This window comes from Canis lupus, chromosome 3 (genome assembly GCF_048164855.1).
Source record: "Canis lupus baileyi chromosome 3, mCanLup2.hap1, whole genome shotgun sequence".
In the NCBI taxonomy this organism is placed as follows: domain Eukaryota; kingdom Metazoa; phylum Chordata; class Mammalia; order Carnivora; family Canidae; genus Canis; species Canis lupus.
Window position 1 is genome coordinate 6,467,606 of NC_132840.1, and position 11,894 is coordinate 6,479,499.

Genomic DNA, 11,894 nt, shown 5'->3' on the forward strand with positions numbered 1-11,894 from the left:
TTACAAATCTATTTCAGTATTCCCAAATGCCTATGTTGTTTTTTGTCATTGCTTTTGAAACAGTTGTCATATTTTACTGGTTCCTTCATTAGTTAATACATGAAATAAAATATTTAGCATGCATGAATTTAGATAGATAGATAAATAAATAAGTAAATAAATGAAATAAAATAAAATACCTGGATAAAACTATCCAGACACGTAAAAAAGGAATTTAATTCTAAAATTACTTTTTAGTAGTTTGTTGAAATATAACACAATGCTTGAAGGATAATGAAAAAAAGTTTTCATGTTTTACCACTTTGTTCTGCAACAGCTCCTAATGTATATAAGGCTGCTTCTTTTACCATGCTATGTTCACTTGACTTTGCAAGGTTTTTTATAAACATCAAACCACCAATTTCCCGAAAATAAACACCTGCATTACCTATAGGGTGCAAGACAAAACATAAATCATATTATAATTCTTTTAAGGAGAAAATAAATCACATGAACATAGCAACATAGCATGTAGAGTAACTGAGTTGAAGAGAAAGAACCATGAATATTTCACATATCAAAATACTAAAGAACTAGAATCACAGATAAAAATACACTATCATGTCTTACTGTTTTGTTGACAAATTGAATGAATAGTGACCAAAGCTTCCTTTTGTGAGAAAGGGTTGTCCATTTGATACTTCAGGCACTCCAATAGTAAGTTCAGGTCAGTCTTCATTTCTAAAGAACAAAAATTTCATTTTTTAAAAAACCAGATGTTTCCTTTAAAAAATTAACCATTTAGGGATCCCTGGGTGGCGGAGCGGTTTGGCGCCTGCCTTTGGCCCAGGGCGCGATCCTGGAGACCCGGGATCGAATCCCACATCGGGCTCCCAGTGCATGGAGCCTGCTTCTCCCTCTGCCTATGTCTCTGCCTCTCTCTCTCTCTCTCTCTATCATAAATAAATAAAAATTAAAAAAAAGAAATATTTAAAAAATTAACCATTTAAAGTTCACTTTTTAGATATATATCTTTATGTTTGTTTTTAAAATAAGTATATATTCCTTTTATAATCAAACAGTAAAGATACATAAAAGAAAGATGTTCCTTAAATAACTTGAAATACTTACAATTATTTGGTTTTTCCTTTGCATGAAATATAAGAATACAAAACTCAAATATTATTTAAATAAAACTACATTGGTTTAAACATCTGTCATTTAGAAATTAACTGAAAAAAAATGAAAATGTAATATATTGGAACTTGTGGGATGCTACCAAAACAGTATTTGAGAGGAAATTTGCAATGCTAAATGCTTATATTATAAAAGAAGAAAGGTCTTGTGACACCTGGGTGGCTCAGTCAGTTAAATGTCTGCCTTTGGCTCAGGCCATGATCCCAGGGTCCTGGGATTGAGCCCCATGTTGGGCTCCCTACTCAGTGGGGAGCCTGCTTCTCCCCTTCCGTCTGCCACTACCTGTGCTCGTGCTCTATCTCTGTCAAATAAATACAATCCTTTTTTTTTTTTTTTTTTTAAGAAAAGTCTCAATGACCTCAGCTTCCATCTTAAGAAACTATAAAAACAGTAAGTTAGGGGATCCCTGGGTGGCTCAGTGGTTTAGCGCCTGCCTTTGGCCCAGGGCACGGTCCTGGGGTCCCAGGATCGAGTCCTGCGTCGGGCTCCCGGCATGGAGCCTGCTCCTCCCTCCTCCTGTGTCTCTGCCTCTCTCTCTCTCTCATGAATAAATAAATAAATAAAAATTTAAAAAATAAAATAAAAAAATAAACTAAATAACAGTAAGTTAAACTAAAAGTAGAAGAATGGAAATAAAGATCAAAGCCAAAAATCAGTGAGATTAAAAGCAGAAAAACAAGAGAACTGTTTCTTTGAGAAGATCAATAAAACTGATAAATCTCTAGACAAACTGATGAGGAAATAGGAGCACAGACACCAATTACCAATAACAGAATGAGAGAAATGGCATCATCATAGATTCTATTTATATTCAAAAGATAGTTATATACAACTTATCTACAGATTCAATGACTTAGGTGAAATGGACAAACTGCTTAAAAGACACAAATTAGGGACGCCTGGATGTCTCAGTCTGTAAAGCATGCAACTCTTGATCTTGGGGTTTTAAGTTCAAGCTCCACGTTTGGTGTTGAAATTACTTAAATAAAATCATTAAGAAAGACATAAATTATGGAAACTCACCTAAGAAGAAACAAATCATCTGAATAGTACTATACTTATGAAAAAACCTAAAATCATATTTTAAAAACCTTTTGTAGGGGTGCCTGGGTGGTTCAGTTAAGCATCTGCCTCCGGTTCAGATCATGATCTCAGGGTCCTGGGATGGAGCCCCACGTCCGGCTCCCTGCTCAGGAGGGAGTCTGTTTCTCCCTCTCCCTCTGCCCCTCCCCTCACTTGTGCTAGCTCGCTCTCTCTCAAGTAAAATCCTTAAAAAAACAAAACAAAACAAAATCTTTTGTAAAGAAAACTCCAGGTTCAGATGGCTGCATCTGTAAACTCTTTCAAACATTTAAGGAAGAGGGGATCCCTGGGTGGCTCAGCGGTTTAGCACCTACCTTCGGCCCAGGGCGTGATCCTGGGGTCCCGGGATAGAGCCCCGCATCAAGCCCCACATCGGGCTCCCTGCAGGAAGCCTGCTTCTCCCTCTGCCTGTGTCTCTGCTTCTCTCTCTCAGTCTGTGTCTCTCATGAATAAATAAATAACATCTTAAAAAAAAAATTAAGGAAAACTACTACCAATTATACACAAACTTTTCCAAAAGTTTACGGAAAAGGAATACTTCCCAACTTATTCTATGAGGTCAGCATTACCCTAATACGAAAACCAAAGCCATTAGAAAGAGACAAAAGACAACTTAAGACCAATATCCCTCATGAATATTCATGTAAAGAGTCTAAACAATTTTAGCAAACTGAATCTAAAAACATATTAAAATAATAATACATCATGACCAAGTGGGTTTATCCTAAGATTCAGGGTTGACTAAAGATACGAAAAATCAATTCGTGTAATATGACAAACATGTAAAATCATATAGTCAACTCAATTGATGCAGAAAAAGCATTTGATAAAATTCAACATTCATTTCTGATAAAAAGAAATTCAGCAAACTTGGAAGAAAAGAAAATCTCCTCAATCTAAAAATGTATATCTATAAAAAAGAAGAAAAGCCCTATAGTAAACATAATACTTAAGAGAAAAAGACTGAATTATTTTTCCCTGAGATCAGGAACAAGACAGAAATGTTTAACATTGTACTGGGAGTCTAGCCAATGTCATTCTGTTTAACATTCTATTTAATATCGTACTAGAGAGTTAGCCAGTGCCATGAAGTGAGAAAAAGAAATAAAAGGCATTCAAATTAGGAAGGAAGTAGTAAAACTATCTGCCTTCCTGTACAACATGACCTTCTATATAGATCATCTGACGGAATCTACAAAAGAGCTACTAGCACAACTGAGTATAGTAAGATTTCAGTACTTCCATTTTCCTATAAAATTCTTCACTATCGGGACGCCTGGGTGGCTCAGTGGTTGAGCGTCTGCCTTTTGGCTCAGGGAGTGATCCTGGTATCCAGGATCGGGTCCCACATCTGGCTCCTTGCAGGGAGCCTGCTTCTTCCTCTGCCTGTGTCTCTGCCTCTCTCTGTGTCTGTCATGAATAAATAAATATATAAAATCTTTTAAAAAAAATTTCACTATAGCCTTTAAACAATTTCTTCTCTTGGTTTTAACGATTTAAATTAAATTGTATGTATATTTTGACATAATGCTTGAATTAACACTTAAAGTTCTCAAAAATATAGGATGAAGAGAAAAGGTAAAAATACAGAGGAACACACTAAAAGAAACTTGTATCTATTGTCAATATTTAGTCTTCCTCTTAAAAGAAATTCAACTGACAAGTTGGTTCAAGAAAATTATTCATGATTCAATTTGTTAGAAAAACCACAGTACAAAGGTTATCACTAAGTAGTCTTGGAGCAACAACAAACATTTATTGATCATATTCTACATTAACAGAGACTGTAAGAAGGTTAGTTTGGCTGTATGGATAGCAATAAACCACTCATCATCAACAATATGCCACAAGAGGATTTTTTTTTTTTTAAAGATTTTACAGGCATCCCAACACAAGAGGATTTTTGATGGGGCATGGTGATTTTCAATTCTAGGCACAAAGGCAGAAAACAAGAAACTTCTTCGTGTATTCCTCTATTCCTCGCTGTACTCCCCTCTTCTACTTTGATGTTTTCTATTATAATCCCTCCCTTCCCAAAGCACCTAATGACATTTGCAACTCCGTTTTATCTTCTCCAGCCTATGCAACCTAGTTTCTTCAATACTTCCTGAAGAAAATAAAAACTCAAGTATATACAATACAAAAGTACAAGTTATAAAAGAAAATTGGAGAAATTTGACTTAAAATTTTAATTTTTGGAGCTTCAAAAGATATCAAGAATGTGAAAAGACAACTGACAGAAGGGAAGAATACATCTACAAATCAGGTATCTGATCAAGGGCTTGTGTTCAGAACATAAAAGGACTTTTTTTCATATAGAGAACTCTTAAAACTCAATAACAAAAAGATAACCAAATTAAGAAGTATAGACATTTCTCCAAAGAAGATCTACAAAATGTCAATTAGTATACAAAAAGATGCTCAACATCATCATTAGTCATTAAGAAAATACAAAACAAAACCCCAATTAGATACCACTTCACAGGGATCCCTGGGTGGCGCAGCGGTTTGGCGCCTGCCTTTGGCCCAGGGCACGATCCTGGAGACCCGGGATCGAGTCCCACGTCGGGCTCCCTGCATGGGGCCTGCTTCTCCCTCTGCCTGTGTCTCTGCCTCTCTGTCTCTCTCTCTCTGTGTGACTATCATGAATAAATAAATAAAATCTTTAAAAAAAAAAAAAAAAAAAAAAGATACCACTTCACATACCACTAGGATGACAATAGTAAAAAGGCAGATTATGACAAGTGTTGACCAAGGATCTGAAGTAACTGGAGCACTTATACATTGCTGTAGGAATGTAAAATGGTACAGTCACTTTGGCAAAAAAGTGTAGCAGTTCCTTAAAAGGTCAAATATAAATTTATCATAGACTCAGCAATTCTACTACTAGATATATACTCAAGAGAAATGAAAACATGTCACACAAAAACTTGTACATGAATGTTCACAACATTAGTCATAACTTCCAAACAGTGAAAACCCAAATTTCCATCACCTCTTGAATGGATAAACAAAATATGATATATCCATTCAATGGAATATTATTTGGCAACAAACAGGAATGAAGATACTGAAACTACCTGAATAATCCTTGAAAATATTGTACTAAGTGAAAGAAGACAGCCACAAAAGCCCACATATTGTATGATTCAATTTATATGTCCAGAATAGGCAAGTCTAGAGATAAAAAATAGATTTGTGGTTGCCTACAGTTGGGATGTGACCAATAAGGGGTACAGGGTTTCTTTGGGGGTGATAAAAAAAATGCCCTAAAATTGATTGTAATGATGATACAACACTGTGAATATATTAAAAACAACTGAATTGTGTCTTTTAAATGGGCAAATTGTGTGTGATGTCAATTATATTTTTAAAAAAGCTATTCTATATACAAAAATCAAATTACTTGTATGCTTTGCAGTTGTCTGAATGACCAAAGTAACCCCAATCTCAGTTCTTTTGGGTAACTAATATGGACACTGGGAAAGAGAAAGTCCCCCTTCTCTTTTTTAAGATTTTATTTATTCATGAGAGACACAGAGAGAGAGGCAGAGACACAGGTTGAGGAGAAGCAGGCTCCCCACAGGGAGCCCAATGTGGGACTCGATCCCAGGACCCTGGGATCATAACCTGATCCGAAGGCAGACCTCAACCACTGAGTCACCCAGGTATCCCTGAGACAGTTTCTCTTTTCTAAATCTCAAACTGTATGTAAATTTGGCTACTCACTTTCAAGGCCAAACTTTGGGCCTCTGTCATTAGTCAGAACAGGTCTACCAGTAATATTCTCAAACCTATTTTTTCACTTTTGGAATATTATCCGTAATTCTTTCAACTGTCTTACTTCCTTATTAATTTTTTTAAAAGATTTTATTTATTTATTCATGAGAGACACAAAGAGAGAGAGGCAGAGACACAGGCAGAAGGTGAAGCAGGCTCCATGCAGGAAGCCCGATGTGGGACTCGATCCTGGGACTCCAGGATCACATGCCCTGAGCAGAAGGCAGACGCCCAATCGCTAAGCCACCCAGGTGTCCCTTTTATATTTATTCCTTGACCCCTAAGATCTTTAATGCCTTTACTCCTGTCCACTGAGGCTTCTAGTTTCATTTCCTTCCCTATTCATCCTAGATCCCATGATTCATCACCTCAACCATTATTTGCTAAGATTCCTTTGACTACTTGTTCTTCTAGTAAAGATGTCCTATAATCCTAACCATGACTCAAAAACACATTCCTTTCTCTGCTTTTTCAGCCCAAATGTGGGCATTGCTAAAGGGAAAAAATTAATTATGCCATTACAAATATTTGGTATGCATTCCAAGTTATAATCCCTAACTCTACTCAGCAATCCCATCCATGGTCAGCTCTCTTCCGCTTCCTTCCTCTTCCGCTTCCTCTGCCATTTTCCTCAACAGCTATTTCAAATCTTCAGCCTTTTTTAAACCTCCAACCCCATCCTGCATCTCTCTCTTCCATTTTGTTTTAATTGAGTTTCCCCAGAAGCAGACCAGGAGACAAGGATTTGAACATTAAGTACTTTTTTGAGAAAAAGAGGACAGGAAGGTGGACAGAAGCAAGTTATTATTAAGGATAACTGGAGCTTCACTCCACAAGGAAACTCTGGGAGCCAAGGTGGAACCATGTATCTCAGAGTCATCCCCACCAAAAGGTGAAGAGTATTTATTCATCAATTCCAAACACTCATTTGTTTAGGGCTGCTCTCAGGGAAAGGGTCATTAATTATCTGGCATTCTCTGGATTGCCTTGCTCTCTGGGCAAAAGCATATTACAAATGCCAAGATAAATCCTCAAAAAGACACAGATTTTAGGCCTGAGAGAACTCCCCACTTTGCACAACACAGAATTCCTACAAAATATTTACATCCATGCTCATTCTTTTTTTTTTTTTTAAGATTTTATTTATTCATGACAGACACACAGAGAGAGGCAGAGACACAGAGGGAGAAGCAGGCTCCCCACAAGGAGCCCGATGTGGGACTCGATCCTGGATCCTGGGATCACGCCCTGAGCCAAAGGCAGACACTCAACCGCTAAGCCACCCAGGCGTCCTGCCACACTCATTCTTATCTCTTCCTCCACAATATTAGACCAGGTATCTAGTGCCCTACCTGTTTGTTCATGGTTAATCCATTCACCTATGTTCTGGGACCTTCTATAGTAACTACAACTAGTATACTTTGGTAGTTTTTTTTTTTTTCCTCTCCAGAATGATTTCCTTTCTTTTTGTGGTTTCTTTGGAGAACTCTTCCTCACCACTCTTGAGTTTCCTAGTGGTATGAACTGATATATTTCCTTTCTTGCTTGAATTAGTTTGAGTTGATTTCTCTCACATACAACTCAAATAGCACATGACTTCTTAAAAATCTATTCATTTAACAAATGTTTATTGCCTGTCTACTATGCATCCACTCTACCAGATGTGGATTCTGATTTCAAGGAACTCAAAATCTGGTGATGGAGAAAAACAGAGAAAGATGTGGGTAATTCCCATAGTGTAATAAATGGTCTTATAGGGGCATCTACAATTATCCCCTCTCCAGGTTCCCCAACCTCCCCCTCTCCAGAATCTCCATTCCCTCTTCATATATTCTCTTGTCTCTACTCCCCTTACAAGGTTCCCTTAACATTACAGTCTCCCGCTACCTATTGTCATATATCTTCAGTCAAGATTTTTTTTAAAGATTTTTTTATTATAATTCATGAGAGACAGAGAGAAGACAGGCAGAGACATAGGCAGAAGAAGCAGGCTGCCTGATGTGGGACTTGATCACAGGACCCCAGGATCATGACCTGAGCCGAGGGCAGACACAACCCACTGAGTCACCCAGGTGCTACTTCAGTCAAGCTTTTAAGAAGAGAAAGGTATTTATACTATCTCCAGATTCTTATTTCCTACCCAAACTTCAATATACTGCAATCTGGCTGAAATGTATTCAATTTACTCTTAATAAAACAAATGATCTCCTAAATACAAAATCTGGTGGATAATTCAGTCGTCATCTGTGGATATTTGACACCAGTGAGCTCAAGCAATCTTTCTTCTAAAATATTCTCCTAAGTCTGATTTCCAAAATTCCACATTCCTGACTCTCCTTTCATCTTTCTGAAATGTTTTTTTCTGTCATTTTTTTGAAAGCCCTCTTCCTCAGCCAAATCCTTACATGATGGTGTGCATTAAGGAACACCATTTTCCATTCTTTTTTTTTTTTTTAATACTTCCTCTGTAGTCAATCTCCTCCATGCCCATAGACATAATTTCCATCTTTCTAAGGACGACTCTGAAACCTGTACCTCTATTTGGTGGTGGTTCTCTCCGGTTCCCACTGTTCTTTACATATCTCTATTAAACCAGCTGCCATATGGTATTCTAATTATCAGCCTACCTTTACCTATTAGGTCAGTAATCTGAAGTCAGTGAGACAGGCAGGGTAGATGCACAATAAATATGTATGTAAACTGCTGAATATTTTTTTTCATTTCCTGGATCTTGTCAGATAATTTGCAGTATATCCCACAAATAGATATAAAATTAATTTGATATATAATCCATTAATTTCTCACCTTGTATCTTCTTTGTGTCCTCACTTGCCATTCTCATCTGTATTTTCCTTACTTCATCTATAAGATAAAGGTATTTTCTCAATTTAAATCAATGTTTGAGAATTACAGAATTATAAGTGTAAAGGAGTAGGGAAAAATAGTTTTCCTGAAGCCAGAAAAGCAGGGAGTAAACCTACAACTTCCTAAATATGTGATACAAGTTGTGCTTAACTTCTCTGAGGCTCAGTTTCCTTGTCTACAAAATAGGAAATCCCTTTTTTTTTTTAAGATTTTATTTATTTACTCATAGAGACAGAGAGAGAGGCAGAGACACAGGCAGAGGGAGAAGCAGGCTCCATGCAGAGAGCCCGACGTAGGACTCGATCCAGGGTCTCCAGGATCACGCCCTGGGCTGCAGGTGGTGCTAAACCGCTGTGCCACCTGGGCTACCCCAGAAATTCCTAATTTATAAAGTTGTTACAAGAATTAAATTTGAAGATATACATACATGCATGTGGCATTTGCATAAGTACTACAGGCATTCGACAGATTTTATTAAATAAATATAAAAATGGTTGGTTAACTGAATCTAACTGATCCTCTCTGGTTCTGCTTCCTCATTTTCTCTTCTGGTTCTGCTTCCTTATTTTCTTTCCTGTATTTTCATCCCATCATCTCTGACTGGTCATCCCTCCATGAATCAGAAATTTAAAACACACACATACCCTTAAGAACTCAATTTCTCCACACAAGCTAAGCTTAATATTAAAAATTTATTTTTCTAACAACCCATGTTTTTCTCAACGTAGTATTCTACTATTAAACTCTTTGTTTATCTATCACTTGTTAGAAGAATTTTTAAAACAACCAGCAACTCTGATATGGCATCTTACATGCTAAATTATTTTTTTAGAAAAATCTAAGTCCAATTAACTTCTTAAAGCAATACAATAGGACTCACAGAACTCCAGAATTCTCTTTTTTACTCCAACACTACATGGTTAATGGGAAATAGCTACTTACCCATTCTATTTTTTTCTCACTCTCAGAATGAAAATAAAATTCCCAAAAAATTAATAACAAATGTTAGAATCTTTTATAAAGTAAATTTAAATATATACCAGCTTTGCCACTTTTTTTTAACCTAGGTATTCCATTAAAATAGACTACGGTACCATATGTGGATTTTTGCTTTGTGAAGGAATTTAAGGACTATTTCCTTAGTTTTAATTAGTCAGAACTAATTATAAAGCCTTTAAATATAGTTTTATGTTTAAAAAGGAATATAACTTTAAAATCTAAATGTCTTGAAACTGATACTAATACTCTACCTTCTCTTCCCTTTGTCTTATACTGTTTCCTAATAAATGGTTACTTTGCACAATAAAATTAAATACAGTTTTCCAACTGCCTAGGAGCATTAATACAAGTCATCTTATTTACTAGCTAAGTGCTTGGAAACATCCACAGCTAAGGACAAGTCATTATGTTCAAAGGGTTGGTAATTATAAAATATAGTCTATTTCCCAACACAAAAGTATCTTCAATAAAGCAGATAGTGTTTTCCGTAATTTGGTGAAGATGCAAGCTGTAGTGAACGAAATTTCAAAATGATCTGCTGTATTCTCACAGGGCTGGGGGAGGGGGAAGGGTTCCCAGGTAAGGGAAGAAACTATCCCACTTACAGGTTTAATTCAATCCACTCCTCAAAACTGTGCTGTTAGATGCAAAGTCAAGCAAGAAAACGGAAAAGTACGCTTTCCCTTGGCCTAGAAACTGTTAACATGAAAAGCTTTCGCAGCATCTTTCCGTGTAAGGCCGGCAGGCTGAAAAATCCCACACTAACCGTCATCACCGAGCGCCTGAGAGCGGATACTCAGCTGGGCCTCATACACCGTGGAGTGGACCGAGGCCCTCTGGGAGGGGAAGCGAGGGAGAAAGGGCTGCGACGGTTTAAGCAGATGGAGAACTTACAGGTGCAGAGAACAAGCGAAGGCCCCCGGAGCGCGCCCCCACCGCGCCCACGTTCCCAGGCGGGGGACACGGAGCAGCCGTTCCGCACCAGGCCTCGGCAGCCCTCGGCAGGGGGCACGGTGGCGACGCCCGACCTCTCCAAGGAGGGAAGCCCCCCTGCACCCCGTGTTCCCAGGGGCGCTCACCCGGGCTGGGAGCCCTCTCCTGGGGGCACAGGTCCGCCCCAGGCCCCGTCGTCTCACACCGCGGCCCTCCCACGCCCGCCTGGGGCCGGGTGCTGGTCACAGGGCGAGGCCCGGCCCAGCGGCCGAGGGGCCTCCCCACGGGTTCCCACGCCGGAGGGCCTGGGGGTTCTCGGAAACTGCCGGCCTCCAGAAGCCTGACTAACCGGCTGCTGTGGGGGCGAGGGCGGCGCCGCCCAGGCCCGCTGCCGCCTCAGGAAGGCCGTTCCCGCCAGCTCCCGCCACCCCTCACGGCAGTGGGTGAAGATGGGCACCGGCGGGCTGACCTGGGCCTCCTGGACACGGTCGGGCGCCGGGGCAGGGCCTCTGCCCTCAAGTCGCACGGCGCCGGGTTCCCGCCCGTTCTCCCTCGCCGGCGGCCTACAGCGGCGCGGGCCTGGATTTCCCGCCCAATGGGTCGGGCCCACTTCCGTGGGCGGGACTTCCGTGGGCGGGGCTCCCGGACGCTGCCCACCCACGCCCGGCCCACGCAGTGTCCCTCGGCGGAGCACCGCTCCTCCACATTGCCGAGGCGGGTCCCGGTTATCAAGAGTGTGGATGGCGTATGTTGGCAAATTGAATTGAAATTAAAAAATATAATTCAATTAAAAATAAAAAAGGGTATGGATGCAGTATCTTTGAGTGGTAGAAAGTCTCAACGTGAATGGGAACTCTGATCTCACTACGCCCGTTTTCGGATTTTCTTTGCTCAGAGGGGCGCTCGCAGCAGGGAGTTAGGCGAGCGGGCTCAGGATAGAGGAGGCTCGGTCTGAGACGGTGGCTGCAGGGCTCAGCGCAGGTGAAGAGGCCATTGCACCGAGCCTGGCCCTCATTCCTCTCTCCCCAGCCTCCTGTCCTTGTTTAATGATATAACTA

General features: G+C 39.8%; 1 protein-coding gene across 16 annotated transcripts in view; it reads right to left on the reverse strand.

Moving 5' to 3' along the window:
* The window catches only part of TERB1 (telomere repeat binding bouquet formation protein 1), a 50,411-nt gene extending 38,950 nt beyond the window's left edge, over positions 1-11,461 (reverse strand). For 5 of the 16 annotated variants that reach the window (XR_012025675.1, XM_072814272.1, XM_072814326.1 and 2 more), the window contains exons 1-4: positions 10,509-10,823; positions 8,845-8,901; positions 610-720; positions 299-427 (exon numbers count right to left, since the gene is read on the reverse strand). Coding sequence is in view for 15 of the 16 variants with exons in the window: in XM_072814272.1 (XP_072670373.1) it covers positions 299-427; positions 610-720; positions 8,845-8,881 (277 nt within the window). In the remaining variant the exon portion in view is untranslated. Of the gene's footprint in view, positions 1-298; positions 428-609; positions 721-8,844; positions 8,902-10,508; positions 10,827-10,982; positions 11,120-11,305 lie in introns of those variants that run through there. The other 11 variants (XM_072814310.1, XM_072814320.1, XM_072814329.1 and 8 more) reach the window with 8 other exon arrangements.
* Between the last annotated feature and the right edge of the window lie 433 nt (positions 11,462-11,894).